This window comes from Miniopterus natalensis, chromosome 10 (assembly GCF_054644295.1).
Source record: "Miniopterus natalensis isolate mMinNat1 chromosome 10, mMinNat1.hap1, whole genome shotgun sequence".
In the NCBI taxonomy this organism is placed as follows: Eukaryota; Metazoa; Chordata; class Mammalia; order Chiroptera; family Miniopteridae; genus Miniopterus; species Miniopterus natalensis.
Window position 1 is genome coordinate 3,132,694 of NC_142090.1, and position 19,057 is coordinate 3,151,750.

The following is a 19,057-nucleotide window of genomic DNA, read 5'->3' on the forward strand; positions in this document are numbered from 1 at the left end:
GGGGGAGGTGTGGTGTGCACGGCGGGGCAGCGGGTCCGTGTGGATGTGCTGACGGCAGCCCGCCGGGCGCTGGGAGGAAGTCTGGAGCGCCTGGCTGTGCGTGAGGGCGCCGGTCAGGACCTACTGAGCTGCGTGTCTGTGTGGACGGAGGCCGGGGCGCCTTCCCTCCTGGCTGGGCCCTGCCTGCGGGGCGGAGGCCACTGAGAGGCTGGGGGGGGGCACGGGCACATACCGTGAAGATGTTGGAACGCCGCTTGGACTGCTTGCGGATGGGTGTGGGGGTGGAGGAGGCAGCGATGGTCTCGATGCGCAGCTCCCGCTGGCTGATGCTGGGGGTGGAGGGGACTGAGGACGAGTAGTCGCTGAAGGCGCTGCTGCCGCCATTCGTGGCCTAAGGACAGAGAGGGGGCTGCTGAGGGCGACTCTGGGATGGGGTGCAGGGCCGGCAGCAGTGTGGGGGACCTGGCCTGGGGCTCGTGGGGCGTCAGGGGGACACTAGCTCCTAGACAAGGAGCCGAGAGGGGCGGCATGGCCTGGAGGCCAGCGGAGCCCAGTGGTCACCGCGCGGGGCTGCCGACGGGGCCAATCAGAGGCAACGGCTAGCAAGTCGGAATCAGAGGCTGCGGCTGGATGTGAACTGTGGAGTCTGGGCTCACAGGTGGGTGTGACGCGAGGTAGCAGGTCACCCTGGGTGGGACATATGTCAGGGATACAGGAGGCCGGGCGGGGTAGGATGCCGTTTGCTTGTAAGGACCGTGTGTGACGGGGAGGGACACGGGAGCGCTGAGGCCGAGCACAGAACAGAACTCAGACCGCTGTCGGGAGGCAGCAGGAAGGGACAGAGCCGGGAAGAGGAGAGACAGGAAAGATGACAAGATGGGGACAGAAAGTGCATGCCAGTGTCCAACCCGGGGCTCAGAACACACACCGTCCAGGGCCCTGGCAGCCCCTCGAGCCCTAATCTGCACAAGGAGCAAAGGAGCTGCGCCCCCTCAGCCATCAGAGCCTCCCTGGGCAGCGCCCATGGGCCCAGCTGAGGCGAACTGCTCAGAGATCATGAGGAAAGAGCTCCGTCTATGTCCCTCCCTTTCTCCTCCACGTGGGACGCTTAGGGGAGAGCCCGGCTGCCTCCTAAACTGCTAAAGGGAGGCACCTGAAAGAGCAGCCAGGCTGCCGGCAGGAAGCTGGCGGCCGGGTGGGCCCTTGTCTGCTGGGCCGCTCCGTCGGGGCACCTGTGCTGACCCCAGGGCTTCCCAGGGAGCAGGGCACAGAGTGGGGCGACGCACTTACGGAAGGAAACTCTGGCCATATACCAAGGGCCGGAAAATAACCGGGCAGTAGGCCAGGAAGTGGACACGTGTCAACGTGGGATCATGGGAGGGATGCTGGCAGGACCTGGCTCAGAGGCCCCCCCACCCCACGAAAGCCACCGGTCCCTCAAACACTGACAGGGCCCACAGGTGGGGGGCCTGCTCGCGCTCCCGGTTTTGCCCAGGACACCTCTGTGCCTCCTGAGTCTGCTCCATGGGCAACAGCTCCTGAACCGGCCCTAACAGCGCTGACCAGAGCGAGTGTTGTGCCGCCTCAGCTGAAGGGGCTGCAGGGAGAGGGTGGCGAGCAGGGGTGGGCGCCAGCGGGAAGGCAGTCACCACAGGGGTGCAGATGAGGCCAGGCCAGTCGCGCAGGCTGCATGGGCTTTCAGCGCAGGAGACCAGACGGGGGGGCAGGCAGGCAGACAGACAGCATGGTAAGGCAGGGCCGAGGCACGGACGCGGGGAGGCTGCCGCACCTGGTTGATGTGCACGGCCGGGATGGAAGCAGCCGACACTGCCGAGTGGCTGGGGGAGTTGGGCAGGGACTTGCAGGGCCCGATGGCCAGCTGCTGCTTCTTCCGCAAGGCCACCACCTTCTGGGCCACTGCAGGGGACAGCAGAGTCAATTACTCCTCTGGGGAGAAGTGAGAGGCCCAGCTTAGAGCCGCCCCCTCCCAGAGCACAGGCCCGGCTGGCCAGAGGCCCCGCTGGCCCGCTCTGGGGAAGCCACCCCGCCCGCTGCGGCGCCCGAGTTACCGTCCTGGAAGACGCGCTCCACATTGAGCCCGTAGGTTGCACACGTCTCATAGTAGGTACAGCGCTTCAAGTCTGTGGACAGCTTGCGGGCCCTGCTGTCGTCGATGACCCGGGGGTTGGCGGCACTGATGGCATCTGTGGAGGCGGGAGGGTGGGGATTTACTCAGCCACCGGGAAGCTGGGGCGTCAAGGGGGCCCGCCTCTGGTTAGGGAGGGGCGAGCGCGAGAACACTGGTGTCTGGCCTTGTTCTAGCTCCGAGTGCAAACGAGCCAGCCACTCGGCTAATTCATCTCAATACACATCGACCCGATTGTCACATGAAGGCCGGATGTAGCTGGGGAAGAGCCAGTGAGCGTGGAGCCAGGATGAGCTGCCCCGTCAACATGGGGTGGAAGGGGAGGGGCTGGGCTTTCCCACGCCTGCCCGCCTGGGGACCCAGCCCCACAGGCCCGCTCACCCTGCGTGCCCACCAGCACCATGGGCACCTCGCTGGCGTTGCGGAAGCTGCAGAGGCGCAGGAAGTAGTTGTACACTGTCTGGAAGCTGATCTCATCCTCCAGGCTGAACACAAACACCACCGCGTCCACCCAGGCAGCAAACTATGGGGAACCGAGCACAATCACCAACCAGCCTCACCTGGTCACAGGAGAACTCCCTATCCCTCTCCCCACACACGCAACAGGCCAGGGCTGGGCAAGAGCCTCACCTGGAGCTCAGGTGGGCCTCCTTCATCTCGGATCAGCAGCAAGTAACTCTGGCCATCCACCACAATCTCCTTCTTAAAGCGACCCCCTAGGACAGAGTGCACGGTCAGGCCCGAAGCTGGGAGAAACGCCCTCCCGAGGGGCCAAGCAGAGGAGAAACGCACAGTCCCCCAGGAGATAGGAGCACCGAGAAACGAGGGGCTCGAGCCTCCAGCCTGTAACGCTCACCTTCAGGGGACTCCTCCTGGACATAGGTCCCTGTCAGATAGCGGTGCACAAGGGCCGACTTCCCACTAGACAGGTTCCCTACAATGCCCTGTGGGAGAGGAAGGGGTGACAGCAGCAGTCAGAGGGCACAAGGTAGGGGACAGGCAGGAAAGGCAAAAACCGTAAGGACTGAGAAGGACCAGTGCCAAGGATGGGAAGAGGGCCAGGAGGAGAGAGGGGCCGGAGGCAGGGAGCAATGCCCAGGCGGAGCCGAGCCCCCACCAGCCCCAGGGCTGCCCGGCCCTCCCCACCTCACTCACCACTTTAAGCTCCGGCACCGAGCGGCTCAGGGTCCACTCCTGGCTGTTCACAAAGGAGTCTGCGGGAGAGAAGGCTGCCCGTCAGGCCAGGCGGTGCCCACACCTGTGCTATCTGCTACCAGCTGTGGCCTACACTGCCCTTTCCTAGGCCCAGGCCAGAGGACAGCACTGTCCACAGGAGACCCCTAGTGCCCTAGGGAGCAGCAGGAAAGTGGAACAGAGTGAAGACAGTCCTCAGGGAGAGGACTCTCAGGGGTGTGGGCCCAGTTTCGCTGGCCTGGACCTGGGTCCCTCCTCCTCTTACTGCTCCAGCAAGGTAAGTAGCTCCCACCTTGAGCCACACCCGGCCCGGTGCCCCCAGGGCCCAGACAACAACAGACCCAGGAGAGAGACAGCTCCAGCAGGTCTCAGCCCAGGCCCAAGCCGGGCTGGGCACTTGGCAGCCAGGCAGGGGGGGCCAACCTCCTGCAGCAGGTAGGAACAGCTCCCCTGTGCAGGGTGGGGCCACCCACCACATTCCTGCCAGGGTGAGGAGGGAGGAGCCCTTACCTGGCCCTGTTCTGTGACAGCCCTCCAGCCCCAGCTCCTCCTTGTTGGGGGGGCCTCCCCCCAAGACCCGCCTCCCAGGCTCCCTCCTCTTCAGTCCATTCTCAGACCAGGGCAGCTGGCCTGACGCTGACACTGTCCTGGGGAAGGGGAGTCTTGCGCTGCCAGAGCCCTCCCTATCTCCTGGGTTGCAATGCAATCCTACAGCCCGCTTCCCCAGCCCAGGCCGTCTCCAAGGGTAGTTAGGGCACAGGCCGCCCGGGTCCCCGAGCAGCCCCTCAAGTCCTCTGCGGAGGCAGCCAGAAGGCAGAGCGCGAGCCCCGCCCGGGCGCTGGGACCTACAGACGTTCCAGCCGCGCCCAGAGCCCGGGACGCGGGGCTCGGCGCCCCTGGGCCCCAGCGCGGCGCGTGCCAAAAGCCAGGCAGGGGGCCCTGCGCCCTGGCCGCCGGTTCCACCAGGCCACAGGCCAGCGCTAGCCCCGCGGGGACCGCCTGGAAGTCCTCCCCTGTCCGCACTGCCACGGCCACGCTCGGGCACCACCAGCCGCCCCAGAGCCCGCGGGGCGCAGGCCTCGCTGGGCAGCCCCGCAGTCCCCCGCCCCCCACGACACGCCCACCTCTCCCAGGTAGGTCCCAGCTCTCCCACCGGCTCAGCCGGACCCGGCCCGGAGACGACCCTTACCGCTCGGCGCGCCCAAGAGCCCGGGGGCCGCGGCCGCCCGGCGGCTCCACAGCGGCTCCGCGGGCGCGGGGTCGGGCGCGGGGTCGGGCGCGGGGTCCCGGCGGCGGAAGCGGCTGGTGAGCAGCCGCCAGAGGCCGGCGGCGGAGCGGGGGCGGCCCCCGGGCTCGGGCGCGGCGCGCGGGGCCTCGGCGCCCAGCAGCAGGTCGCGGCGGCTGGCGAAGGCGCCCAGGGAGCCGGCGTCGCCGTCGCTGCGGGTGCGCGCGCGGGGCAGCAGCCCGGACTCGGCGCGCCGGAGCTCCTGGCCGCGGCGCAGGCGGAAGCTGAAGCTCTTCTTCAGCGCCGAGAGGCCGCGCCGGGGGCCGGGGGCCGCGCGCCCGCCGCCGCGCAGCACCTGCCAGCGCTGGCTGCTCCAGAGCGAGGCGCCCCGCAGGAAGCCCGCGCTGCCCGCGCGGCCCAGCCCCGCGCCCGCGCCCGCGGCCTCGGCCTCGGCCAGCTCCAGGCGGTTCACCTCCAGGAACGTCATGCTGGTGGGTCGCGGCCGCGCCGCCGGGGCGCCCCCGGAGCGGCTGCGCCGGGCGGGCGCGGGGCTGGGCGCGGCCGAGCCGGGGCGTTCCGGGGGCGCGGGGCCCCGGCGGCCGAATCGCGGGCGCAGGAAGCCCAGCAGCAGGCTGCGGGCGGCGGGCGGCGGCGGCGGCGGGCCCGGGTCCGCGGAGCACACGCTTCGCGGGCGCGCGGGCTGCTCGCGCCCGGCGCACAGGGCGGCCCGCAGGGCGGGGGCCGCGCGGTCGGCCGGGGCGCCGCGCAGGTCCAGCGCGTCGCAGACGCTGAGGGCGCGGCGGCAGGCGGCGGGCCGCTCCCGGCTGCAGCTGGACGCGGGCGGCCGGCCCCGCTCCATGCTCAGGGCCCGCGGGCGAGCGCCAGGCCCATGGCGAGGGGCGCGCGGCGGGGCCCGGGCCGGGGCCGCGGCCGGGGCGCACGGACCTCCGGCCTCTGGGCACCTGGCGTCGGCCGACCGAGTCCCACGACTCCTCCACGGCGCAGCCGGCAAGCCCAGACCTGGAGAGGCCCGCGGCCGCCCGGCGAGGAGAGCGAGGCGGCAAGCCCGGCCTGGAACACCCCGGAACGGCGGCGCCGGGGCAGCCCCGAGCCCTGGGAACAGGAAATTCCAGCCCAGGGCTCCTCCTCGGATTGCGGCAGGCAGGTGAGGCGCTGTCGCTGAGCGCAGGCCAACCGCCTAACAGTCCGTCCCGGGCCCGCTGCGCACACAAGTGGCCACTCTTTCTCCAAACGAAAAAAAAACAAAAACAAACCTGAAGGTGTAACGCCGGGGCCGGAATTAGTACAAGTGTACACCAAGAGTCAGGAGGCACGGCATACGCCCTCTCTGGGCCTCAGTTTTCTTATCTGCAAAATGGGAAGCCTAAAGGAGGTGATCCTATCTTCATGAGGCTCGGCTGGGAAACGAGAGAATCGGTTTCTGTTAACCAGCGAGGGTTTCTTCTCGCTAATTATGAAGTCATCCCGGCTGGGTTAAGTGTGGTCCTGCCTAAGGGCAGTGGAAAACCCAAAGGTCACCTCTGGCCGTGGACCATACAGCTCTGGACAAGGGACTCAACTTATGAGTCCCTGAACACTCTGGGTCTCCCCTCCCGCGCGGAGCCTGACCGGCTGAGCAGAGGTGAAGGGTTAGCTGGGAGTTCACCTCCTGTCCCGAGCCTGACCGGCTGAGCAGGGGTGAAGGGTTAGCTCGGGAGGACCGGCTGCAGCCTCATGCTCCCTCTCCCCAAGCCCTTTGGATTTGACCAGTGTGGGCTGCATCCGACACTCATTAAACGAAGGGCCCTCCCCCACAGCCCTGGAGATGAGCCAGGAGCCAGTTCACCATAACCCACAAGGACCCCAGGCAGATCAGGAGAAACCAGTTTTGGTGGTGGCAGAGGCGAGGGGGCTCGCCTTTTCCTTTAAAGAGATAATGCTCCCCGGTTTCCTCCACCCCCAGACCAACCCAACTCCCGCCTTCCCTCTCAGCTTCAGAATGCCATGGTCCTGGTCAGAAGCAAAGTACAAGATAAAAGTGGCACATTCCAGAGGGGGCTGGAGTGGGGGAATGCCTGAGGAAGGCAGGGCCTCTCCATCCTAGGTGCTCGGGCAGAAAAGAGCTGGAGACTCCCAAGTCCCGGGCTGGATCGCCCGGAGAGGCCTGGGGGTGAAATTGTATTCTCTCGGGACTAGTCATTAACAGTGACGAGGCAGCTTCGTGTCCTCTCGGGGTGCATAGTCTCCACTTAACGACAGACGGTTCCGCCGAAGGGCCTTTCCCAGGATCCTTCAGGCACGGAGACAAGAAGGAGACCCAGGAATCCTGACTCACACTTCCACGTTTGAAACTCCCACGCTCCGCTTCCCTATCTGCACATCTGTTTGCATGTCTCTCACACACACAGGGAATTACCTCTCCCCCAAAGCAAAAGGCTGCTCATCTCGAACCCTTCCCCCAAGCCAATGAAAATGCAAGCGCAGGACAGCAGTCTGGGGGCCGAGGGGACTGAGGAGGGAGAGGGAACACGGTACCTAAGGGGATGGCTGCCTCAGAATCCACATGACTCTTGGTGGCAGTGGCAGGACAGGGCTGGAGGGGAAAAGCCCCCCTCCCTGGCACAGGAAGAGGGACAGCAGTGCCGGGTCCCGGGGTGAAAGGGCGCCTCCCGTTCTCAGAGGACACACCAGCTCTGGGCCCCCACTGCACCTGCGAATCGGCCCCCGCAAGACGGTGAGTTCCCGAACCCGAACACCTTCCTCCTATCCCTTCTCCCCAGAAACTGTTCTCTACCGGCAGAAACGGAGCAGAGAAGGAGGATGGCGACACGTCAGAGTCCCAGGACATCAAGCCAGCCAGAGACCCCAGGAAGGACAGGCGCGGCACACAGCTCTTCCCCGCAGGCAGTGGCCCCAGCCAGGGACGAGGTCTCCGTGTCCTGTCTGACAAGGCTCTGCTCCGGAGAGAAGCGGCAAACGCAGTTCTCAACGCAGCCCGAAGGGAACGAGGGCGGCCCCGCAAAGCTTCACACTGGGACCCCGCAAACAGGCCCGGAAGTCCATAAAACAGCCCTCGTGTCAGCTGTTTGTCTGTCATCAGAAACACCAGGCTCCACCTGTGGCTTGGGAGTGAGTGTCGCCAAGGAAGTTTCTGGGGGAGCTACAGATGAAATGTCCCTCGATGCCTGCAGGAGCATTTTGGGTGTCGAGAACGCGCATCCCAGGGAGCCGGGAGGGCAGAAGCTCAGCCCCGCGCAGCCCCTCTGCTCCAAGCACCGGGAAACCAGAAGATGCTGAGTCTAGACGCGCACACAGCGTGGCGCCGGGGCTCAGACGTCCTGCCCTGGGTGTGCAACTGTGTCTGGGACCAGCAGGAATATACTGCTGACCGCATCAGGGTAGCTAAGGTGAAGGGAAAGGCCTGGTGCAGGCCTGGCATGCAGGCATGGCAGAAACAGAGTGCTGGTCCTGAGCCGGGCAAAGGGCGGCCTTGGGCTCAGGAATCCTGCAGAACCTGCGCCTGGTGTCTCCACTCAAATATTTGCTGGGTGACCCACTGATAAGCCGAGGTGTGCCCAGCTGAGGCCACACAAACCACATGGAGCTGCAGATGGATGGCTTTCTCGGGATGGGAAGGGCTAGCTTCCTGCCCCAACCAAGGGGCGTGTGGGAAAGGCCTGGCTTCTCCCTGCAACAGGGATGGTCCCAGAGCTATGTGGTCCTCCGCGCGGCACGGGGTTCCTCTTGTCCACAAGGTGGCAGCAAAACATCTTCGGGCAGCCCTGGCTACCAGCAGCGAGAAGCTGGCAACCCCCCAGCAGTGGCCATATGCAGGGTCTCCAGTCCCAGAAGAGAGAGGAGACTCAGGGCTGCCCCCTTGGTCCCTGCTGGCCCAAAGCCTCCCCAACAGCCCGCCGCTCACACTGGAGGCCTGCAGGACTCTTGAGTCTTTACAAGCGTCAGGGGCTGTCCACTGAGACAGTTCGTTGCAGCCGCAGCAACAATGAACCTCCCGATTCCATCCCCAAACCGCTCACCCCCTGGTTCTGTCTTAACTACTGCACAGCGAGGAGCCTTCCAGGCGTGAGCCTCCATTTCCTCACCACGCCCCACATCCAATCCCAGGCCAGTCCTGTTGGCTCCACCTCCTCAACGTGTCCCCAGTCCACTTTCTCACCGCCTCTGCACAGCCAAGGCAAGCCACCACCCTCCCTGCCCAAAGCCCCCACTGGCAATCCAGAAGTGACCTGGGCACGTCCCGCCCATGCCCCCCAGTGGCTTCCACTTGGCGCAACATTATACCAAGTTCCTCACCATCTTCTAATGCCCCACGTGCCTCTATGATCTCACCTCCTGGAACTCTCCCCGCTCCCCACCTCCGTCAGCCACAGAGCCCTGAACCTCGAAGGGCCTTGCTAGTTCTTTAGCTCACCCGCTTGCTAGTTCTTTAGCTCATCCGGATCCCCATCCCTCACCAGCTGGGGGCCCAGCCCCTCTCCAACACCACGGTCATATAACACTCCTTACTCTCGGATATCTTCCTGGTGTGTTTCACCTCCCCCCGGAACTCAGCTGGGCTCCATGACTCTGTGGATGGATGGATGGATGGATGGATGGATGGATGGATGGATGGATGGATGGATGGATGGATGGATGGATGAATAAATGAATGTCTTTGCTGAGCATGAACTGTGCACCCAGGCTTTTGTTCCCCTTGTGGGGAGGGAGGCAGGCATGGGAGAGACAGTCCCTGCTTGGGACAGTCTGTTGAGGCGACAAACCAAAGGCAAAACCGTTTTCACCGACCCTAAGTCCATAAGAGTGGCAGTGTACTGGCAAGACACGCCAGTACTCTGGAGCTGAGGGCTCTGGGTTCACATTCAGCCTCAGGAACTATTAGCTGTGTGCTGACCCATGTGCAGTCGCCTTCACCTCCCAGGGTCTCGGGGTTCAGTCTGTAAATCAGGGAGAGTCCACCCTGCCAGCTGAAGTCACACCACCGACGATGGGACTGGGGGGGGGGCCAGCACGGTGCCTGGCTTACAGCAGAGGGTTAATCAAAGGAGCCATCGCTGCTGGCAAGAAAGTGCCAGGGACACAGAAAAATTCACAAAAGCGATGTCTTCAAATCAGATCGAATTGGACACATCAGCAGTTCCACGTCTGCCCGGGGCCTTTCGGCTACAGGTCCCTCCACCTGTTCCCCAAGGAACTGCAGTTCGACCTCAGAGTCCCCAGGCCCACAGGCCCACGTGGATCATGGCTCCCTCTAAAAATCTGATAGAAGCTGATATGGGCTGGAAGAAGCAGATGCACACTGCGAAGTCCGAACCCCCAGGACCTCAGAATGCGGCCTTATTTGGAAACAGCGTGGTTGCAAATGTAATTCGCTAAGATGAGGTCACACTGAAGCAGGGTGGACCCCTAATCCCGTATGACTGGTGTCCTTATAAGAAGGGGAAATCTGGACATAGACACAGTCACGCACAGCGGGAAGACGGCCATCTGCACGCCGAGGGGAGAGGCCTGGAACAGATCCTCACAGCCTTGGGAAGGAGCAGGGCTCTGCCAACACCTTGATTTCAGACTTCCAGCCTCCCAAGCTGTGACAGATGCTGTTACAGCAGCCCCAGGAAACACACAGAAGCTGGTATAGACTCAAGGGGGCAGGCTCCACGGAGCCCAGCAGGTGTGACTGCGGGGACCAGCCTAGCCCCCAGCCCCCAGCCCAGCTCATTCTCCAGAAGGGGCCGGGGAATTCTCCCCCATCTACCGAGGCAGAGCCCCCCCGGGGCAGCATTCCCCTCCTCCCCTCGGCAAAGCTGAGGGGATCAAAAGGGCCAGGTCGGGAGTGGACAAAGGGAGGAAACCGAGACCATCCTCTGGGAAGCGGCGTCATCCCAGCCAGGAAATGGCCTTCTGGTCCCAAACTAGCTACTCGGTAAGTCTCTTCGTTTTCCTTTCTGTCCACAAACTCTGTCAGCACAGTGGTGGCCAGGACAAGACCGGACAAGACTGTCCTCCGGAAGACTCAGTTCCTACCGCTGTGCGTCCCCACTGGCCTACTGACCTTGGCCCACATTCTAACACCCTGAGCGGGACCCGGACACGCTGCTTCCTGCGGGGATCCGCTGCTTCCTGCCCAGACCAGAAAATATCCACAGGGCCATCTGAGGACCCCGGGTGCTGCACACTCCACGCTCTGCCAGAATGTCCCAAGAGAAAAGGGGCCCAGTGTGGTGAGACTGCACACGGCCACCTTGGGGAGGGGACAAGACTCAGAGTGGAAGAGCGGATGCGTCTTAGGCGCTCTGCCTTTTCACCCCAATCCTGACACGTGTCCTGCATTTCATGTTCTTATTTTTATTTATTTTTTTAATGTTTTTATTGATTTTCAGGGAGAGGGAAAAAGAAACATCAATGATGAGAGAGTCATTGATCGGCTGCCTCCTGCACGCCCCCTGCTGGGGATCGAGCTCACAACCCGGGCATGTGCCCCGACCAGGAATCGAACTGTAACCTGGATCCTAGGTGGATGCTCAGCCTCTGAGCCACGCCGGCCAGGCTGAATTTCATGTTTTTAAATGGTCCAGCTGCCCTGGCCGGTGTGGCTCAGTTGGTCGGGAATCGTCTTGTGCACCAAAAGATTGCTGGTTTGATTCCCAGTTAGGGCGCGTTCCTGAGTTGTGGGCTCGATCCCCGGTAGGGACGTACAAGAGACAGCCGATCGATGTTAAGCTCTCGTGTCGATGTTTCTCTTTTCTCCCTTCTCTCTCTAAAAATCAATAAACTATTCTTTAATAAATAAATAAACAAACAGTCCAGCTTACGTCCCATGAGCTGAGAATCTGCTGCTCCCAGCCCAACGGGCTTCTAAGATGCACTCAGGGACGAGATCACCGTTCCTCAGCAGTACTGGCACTATCGTCGACTTTCATCCTATTTTTACGAAAGCAGAGCATCTGAATCAAGGGGAGATGTGATGGAATATTCAAATAATTGCACAAATTTCACTCCGAGATGAAGGAGATGCAGACAGGAAGCTGCTGCCAGGTGCCCCCACCCCCTCACAGCTCAGGTGCACAAGTTCAGGGTCTCAAGTGAAGGGGACAGGGGCTCGGTGTAAACAATGAGAAAAAAAAAAGACTCCCCCCTTTTCTCTGACTTCTTAGCCACAGCAGCCCAGCCCAGGCTCATTTCCCCAGCCCTTTCTTGTTTCGCTGCCCCAGCTTTAATAAATGTCCTCTAAATTTAAGGAGAAAAAAAAAGGCAGGTGGATTGAGAATCTAATGGACAAAAGCTTTAAAGCATCTGAATTCTCATTACAGATTTTGAAAGCGGGGCAGGTAACTTCCCCAAGGGCAGGGGCCCTATACTGAGCCCAAGCCCACCCACTGCCCCCAGCATCCAACACACAGGCCCCGGGCTCGGGAGGCCTCAAGAAGCCAAAGGGCAGGGCCGAAGTGGACATCAGCAGGACCTGGACACCGAAGCCACCTCCCTCTGTCCCTGCCAGCTCAGTGGCAATCCTCAGTCAGCCATGGCTCACACCTGCTGTCCCCACAAAGACCCCCCTCCCGGGGGGGAGGTGTCTTTCAAACCTGCCCACCTCCTCTCAACATCCCTAGCTCATCTTGTCTCTGTTGTAGAGGCTCTGATCTAATTTGCCCTCACCTGCTGGGGGCTCCTGGGCACATGCAGGATGACAGACACCTGCCCTCACAGCTCAGAGCCCACCTTCAGCAGCTCCAAGGATAGCAGGGCCACCTTGGTGCCCCACGTGGGACACTGCTGGTCCCTGGAGAATAACAGCCACTTACTGAACACAAGAGGCCCCACTCTGGTCACTTTACACACACTGACCCACTGAACCCTCACAATAACCCATTTTACAGATGAGGAAATTGAGGCACAGGTGCCAAGTAACTTGCCCAAGGTCGCCAGCTAGTGAGTGGCTGAAGCTGGCATTGTAACCCAGGCTGTCTGACTGGCCCCGAGCCCTTAGGCCTCCCTGGCCTAGCGAGTCTCAGCTGACACAGGGCTGGCTTCAGCCCAAATTTCATCTTACAGGTGACCCCGCCTATCTTCCTTTCCTCCTGCCCTGGTACCCACATCAGGGGCTCTCCTACCAAAAACACTCCCCAAGGTTCCTCTTCACCCACCTTCCAAACAAATTCCTGCCCCCAGCCCCACTCTCCCAGCCCTGGGTCCTGGGAGGGGCTAATTCAGGCTGGGGCTACCCTCCCAGGGACCTGTGGCCCTTACAAGGGAGAAAGCTGCCCTGAATGACCACATCTGACAGCAAAAGGGGGCCTATCAAGGGGCGAATAGGTTCATGCCACGTGGACAGAGCCAGAGTGGCCAGGGCAGGCCCGCTGGTCCAGGAGGGCAGGAGTGGCTAAGTCAGACCACCCTCCCGAGTGGAGAATGCAGAGGACTGGGGCGGGGCGGGGGCAACCAGCCGAGCTCTCCAGGGCTCGGCTACCCTAGATGCGGCTGGTCCACCCGCACACTTCCTGCCAACCAACCACGTGTGCCCGGCCCCGCCGGTTCTCCTCGGCACAGAGTCACGGAAAATCGCATCGGAACCTCAGGCACGTGGCGACTGGGTTTAGGCTTCGATCTTAATTCTACCGTCATCTGCACTCAGCCCGATGACTGCGGCCCAGGCCAGCCCACCAGCTCGCAGGCCGGGGGCCCCAGGCCACACTGTCACTGCGAACCAGGGTCAGGTAACCCTGGTGACCATGTGGGGACCCACGAGAGGATGCGATGGAAGGAGCTCTGTGGCTAACGCTGGCCTTCCCCTCACTGGGTGGCCGGGCCCTCAGCTTCAAGATGACAAAGGCCAGGAGGTCTCCAGGCCACCTAAAGCCACTGCCCTCTGGGAACTTACAAGGCCAGAGTCAGCCGACCAGGAGGCCCATGGCAGGACCCCGCCCCGAAGAGCAAGGAGATCGGTCCTGGTCTGTGTGCGGCCAGTCTCAGGGCTGCCAGGTGCAGCTGGCCAGTGACAGGCAGTGGCAGGGGTGCTGGGCTCCCTGGTCACCTGGTAACTGTCTGAAAACGCCCACCCGCCGCCTCGCAGACAGGCCTCCTTGGGCTCTCCGCCTTCGCCTGGGCTCCTGTGTGCCCTCCTAACACCCCACCCGCCCGAAGGCCCTGCTGAGCCAGCCCGGTGCAGGGAGGGGGGCCAGAGAGTGAACCGAAGAGGAAGCTGTGCGGGGCTGTGGGAAGGGGCAGGCAGGATGGAGTTACAGGACAGGACGGGGGAGCAACAGAGTCAGCTACATCAAACAAGACAAAAAACTCTGGAAAAAAATTGTAAAAATCCTAGTGGAGCCCGGCTGGTGTGGCTCAGTGGTTGAGTGCACCGGAAGTCCCCGGTTCAATTCCTGGTCTGGGCACATGCCCGGGTTTCAGGCTCCATCCCCAGCAGGGGGCAGCCGATCGATGACTGTCTCTCATCATTGACGTTGCTCTCTCCCTCTCCCTTCCTCTCTCTCTAAAATCAATAGTCGTATTTTTAAAAAAACATCATGGGGATACAATTAAAGAGAAATCAATGCCTGAAAAAAAAAGTGACTCTGTCAATGGGCTGACATCATTAATACAGGCAGACCTTGCTTTCCTGCACTTTGTGGAAACTACGTTTCATCAGCATCGAGGCAAGACCCTCAGGCACCAGCGGAAAGGTCGCGGCTCACTCACTGAAGGCTCGGGTGAGGGCTGGCATTTTCGAGGAATAAAGTTTTTTTTTAATTAAGGTATGTATGTCTTTTTAGACATAATGCCACTGCTCATTTCACAGACGAACTACCGTACGGTGTAAACATAACTGCCATAGGCCCTGGGAAACCCAAAACTTCGTGGGGCTCGCTTTCCTGCGGGACTGGGAGATCGCGTAGTCGTCTCCTTCACATCACCAACGGCAGGGCCGGGTGTGACCGGGCAGGAGGTTCCTGCCAAAGGGCTTAACCTGGGGCTCGCCAGCCCCTAGACCTCGCTCCCGGCCCCGGCAGCACCGGGGGTAGACGAACACGTTAAACGCCACCAAGCAGCAGCAGCCTCTGGGCCCAGAGCACCGCTGTCTGCAAGAAACGCGGCTGGGACTCCACAGCCTGGGTGACGGCAAGAGCATCGCGATGGCTCCCGCTCCATCCTGACCCATCCCGACTGGGAAAAGCAGGCAGGTGACATAAGACATTTGGGGGATAAGTGAGGAAACGGGGTTACGGACGATGAGCTGCTGAATGACGACAGAGAATCCTTGTTCATATTCTCAGGTGAGATACTGGTATTGCGTTATGCAGAAAAAGACGCCCGTCCTTAGGAAATGCCTCCTGACGTGCTCAGAGGGGAAACGGTACCGTGTCTACAGCTGCTCACCGTGACCACTGCCGAAAAAAGGTGTGTGTGAGTGAGAGAGAGAGAGAGAGAAAATGGGGTAAAACATTAACAGAGTCCTTCAAGGTGGTCATTTTTCTTTTTTAATAAACCTGACCTGAGGATATTTTTTCCATTGCTTTTCAGAGAGAGTGCTCGGGGGCAGATGTGAGAGAGACCCATCGACTGGTTGCCTCCCCGCCGCACACGCCCCAACAGGGGCCGGGGATGGAGCCTGCAACCGAGGTACGAGCACTTGGCCGGACTCGAACACGGGACCCTTCAGTCTGAGGGCCGACGCTCTAACCACTGAGCCAAACTGGCCAGGGCTCAAGGTGATCATTTTTCAAAATAAAAAGCTGGGGGGGAAAAAACCTGTCAGTCTTTTCCTCTATAAATTCTGGGCTTCCTGTCTGGCTTAAAAGGCCCCCCCCCCTTACCCTAAGATGAAACAATATTCTCCTAACGTCCCCCGGTATTTTTTAAATTTTATCTTTTTCGTGGCATCACGGCGCACGCCAGCTCGGAGCACGGGCCCTGAGGCCTGACTTACTGGGTTCAGGTCCTGCCTCTGCCACTACCAGCAAGCAACCTCGGACAACTCCTTTACACCTCCATACCTCAGTTTCCTCGCCTGCAAGACGGGGACAAGGCGTGCCCCGCGGGGATGCCCGAGAGTTACGAGCGGGTACGCAGGGCGGCGCCCGCAGGTAAGGAGCGCCAGCGAGAAGTTCCTCTTCTCAGTACCTTCCTTTCGGGGGTTTCGGATCCGATCCCGCCGCCGAGCTCAGAACCCGGCAACTCCCCGTCAGGCTGTCAAGCTGTGACACTGGCAGCACAAACACGCACGTCTGAAGAGTTTAACAACACGCTATTCCAGCGATTTCCATAATGAAATCACGACGCCGGTAGAACGGTGTCTCGGTGCCCACCAAAGCAGCGGAGGGCACTCACACGTGGCTTCCTTGTAACTCCACATGGCCCGGCGGCCGCCCCCTCCCCCTCCCCAGGACCCCAGTCTCCAGTTCAGAGAAAGGGCCACACTTCTGGGCCCTCGGCTGCCTTGGGCAGTGCTGTGACCTTTACCCCGTTGTAGCAGCCATCAGTTTTACCGTGGATCACATCTGGGGGGGCATCCGGGGAAAGAATGGCACGTGGCATGCTGAAGCAAGCCTGGTGGTGACCACTGCCCCCAGGATTTATCTTCTTTTTTTTTTTAAAGATTTTTTTAATTGATTTTTAGAGAGAGGGAAGGAGAGGGAGGGAGAGAGAGAGAAATCAACGATGAGAGAATCATCGATCGGCTGCCTCCTGCACGCCCCCTACTGGGGATCGAGCCCGCAACCCGGGCATGTGCCCTGACCGGGAATCGAACCGGCAACCTTTTGGTGCACAGGACAAGGCCCGACCAACGGAGCCACACCGGCCAGGGCATCGGGATCACGATTTAGAAGGGTCTCGCCTTCCCCCGGCCTCACCCCTACCCCACAGCCGTCCCTCGGCTCCCTCTACCTGGACCACACCCAGTCCACCCTTGCTTTCCAGACAAGAAGGCTGGGGTGTCCTGGCCCGACTCTCACGTATGGATTTTCTTTACCACACGAGGAAATCTCAGTGTGTTTTCCCCTCAATAGCGGAGGAAGACACCACACTCGGGATGGCCCACAGCGGCCCCTCAGCCCTCAGCCCTCGGGGGGTCTATGTTAAGCTGTTTGGGTCGGGTCAGGGTCTCTGTATCTGTTCCATGGGGGCCCCTGACCTGGACTCCACTGTCCCTCCCGACTCCACGCAGAGGGCGCCTCGCTGAGGGCCAGGCTTCCTTCCCCAGAGGCGGGAGGCTCACTCGGGGCCTCACACCCACCGTCAGCCTACTGCTCCACCCCAGCAGCGAGGGTCACACAGTTTGGGCCAGTTCACAACTGCCCCCCCCCACCGGTAACTGGCTCCTCCCCCACGTCCACCTCCCTGGGCCCCGGCGGAGGGAAAGCCACTCACACGCCCGGGGGCAGTCCGCTCACTGGACAGGTTGTGGTTTTTACAACCGGAGCCAGCTGACCTGCCCAAAGCCCGAGCCCAACAGCAGGACATCCGTGTTTCCAGTGATCGCCTGGCTGACCCAGCTCTGACCCCTCGAGGAGGCACGGGAACTCCCACAGCGAGGACAGAGGACTTGACGCACTGCCACCCTCTCTCAGCACCAGCGGCTGGGCCCGCGCCAGACCGAGAGCCAGCGTGTCTCAGAGACGCAGCGGGAAGGCACCTCCCCAGCCTCCTGCCAGAGACACAGGCTCACAAAGAACAGCTGGCCTCACCATGAATGCCACCCCCCAGCCAGCCCACGAGCACCTGCAGCCCGAGCACCTGCGCAGGCCCCGCTCTAGGGGGGCGCAGAGCTCCTCTCTCAGACACCTGGCCGCCCGCAGCCCCACCTGTGCTCTGCTCCCGGGACCAGTGGGGCCCACCTGGCTGAGAGGGGACCCCGTGGCAGCAAAGTGGCCCTAAGAGGGACAGAGCAGTGGGACACGGGCAAGGGAGCTCCCTGAACGACCTCTAGTACCCAGTGGGACTCCTGGGCTGGGTGCAGGGCTGAGAGGCCCCTTGGTCGTTGGTTCAACATTACCTGCCAGGCCAGTGCTGGGCAGGGGGCTTGGGGCTCAGCGTCCAGAGGGGGAACAGGGAGCAAAGCAGACAGCGGCTGGTGACAAATGCTAGTGAGGGACAAGCACGGCCTGCTCCAGGCCCCACGAGGCCAGGGAGGGCTGGAGTGGGGGGGGGGGGGGCACCCAACAGACAAGGGCCTTGAACCCAAAAGGTGGGCATTGGAGCAGGTCAGAGCCAGGTTTAGGTCCCAGCTCGCCTCGGTGAGAAACAGGTAAAGGACAGGAACGCCTGGAGGGGCCGCAAAGGGGCTCAGGGCCCCCTGAGGGAACCGTGCAGGGCCCGAGGGCCACAGCTGCAGGGGGATGGAGACCCAGGAAGGGGTAAGAAAGCCTACGACCACAGGTCAGGACAGGGGAGAGTGAGAGGTCTACAAGGGGACGACCTCTGTCTTCTCTGGAGGGGCCTCGAGGTGTCCCACCCACAATGTCACAATGAGCACACGAAAGGCAGAGGGCTGCCCAGCAGGCCCATCCGCTGGCTCCCAGGACAAGAGTTAACACAAGGGAGCTGGTGAAAAGGACAGGCATTTACTGATGCCACACCCGGGGGTGCTCCTGACTGGCGAGGTCCACAGTCACCTCACCTCCAGGCAGGGAGGCAGGGAGGCAGGGGGGCAGGGAGGCAGGGAGGCAGGGAGGCAGGGAGGCAGGGAGGCAGGGAGGCAGGGAGGCAGGGAGGCAGGGAGGCAGGGAGGCAGTCCTGATTTCGGTGCTGGCGGGCGGCTGAGAGACAGGGCAGGGAGGCCAGCCTGGGCTGCCTTCCGTGCCACGTCCCAAGGGTATTTGTATGTTCGCAAACTTCCCGCTATTTTATGAATACGTAAGTCAGCGTCAATTAAGGACAAAACACAGCAAACGACAAAAGTACTTACAAAAACAGCCCCTGCCTAAGATGCCAGGACGGGGTGAGGGGAATAATGTGACATCTGCTGGTGCCATGTAGCATCGTGGGTCATGGCTGCGGGGAAGGGGGCTAGCAGGACCACCCAGCCACCGCTCTGCTGGAAGGAGGTCCCAGGACACAAAACGCCCAGGGCCAGACTGGGCCCTGCCACCCCCACCCGCTAGGGCCTGCGCAGCACCCGGGCTGCATCAGCAGCACCCTGTTCCCTGACCGCGCACCTCACAAGCCAGCACTTCGCCTGAGCCGTGTGCAAAGCTGCGACACAGGAGGCCAGCCGGTCCCCTGGGTGCTCGTACAGATTATGAATCTGTCCACCCACAGGCTCACGGCTGGTCCCGGCCAGCGGCGGTGAAAGGGCCGAGGGACGCGACACGGCCCTTCCCTGCCTGCCTTTCCTCTCCTCGCCCTAATTCAGGATTGTCCTCCAGGCTGGGAGAGGGAGGCGTGGGGCAGAGGGAACACGAACAAGGCGGCGGAGGCCACATGGGATGGAACCGCCACACTGGTGACGTGAGCCACACGGAGGCCAGTGGCCAGCCCAC

The 19,057-nt window shown here is 62.0% G+C and overlaps 1 protein-coding gene across 7 annotated transcripts in view; it reads right to left on the reverse strand.

The window, feature by feature from the left end:
• Positions 1-19,057, reverse strand: part of AGAP3 (ArfGAP with GTPase domain, ankyrin repeat and PH domain 3) — a 52,349-nt gene that overhangs the window by 23,087 nt on the left and 10,205 nt on the right. For 4 of the 7 annotated variants that reach the window (XM_087820930.1, XM_016196967.2, XM_087820926.1 and 1 more), the window contains exons 2-8: positions 3,302-3,360; positions 3,003-3,090; positions 2,777-2,862; positions 2,528-2,669; positions 2,070-2,204; positions 1,790-1,917; positions 233-391 (exon numbers count right to left, since the gene is read on the reverse strand). In XM_087820930.1, the coding sequence (XP_087677056.1) occupies positions 233-391; positions 1,790-1,917; positions 2,070-2,204; positions 2,528-2,669; positions 2,777-2,862; positions 3,003-3,090; positions 3,302-3,360 (797 nt within the window). Of the gene's footprint in view, positions 1-232; positions 392-1,789; positions 1,918-2,069; positions 2,205-2,527; positions 2,670-2,776; positions 2,863-3,002; positions 3,091-3,301; positions 3,361-4,529; positions 5,425-19,057 lie in introns of those variants that run through there. The other 3 variants (XM_087820925.1, XM_087820927.1, XM_087820929.1) reach the window with 2 other exon arrangements.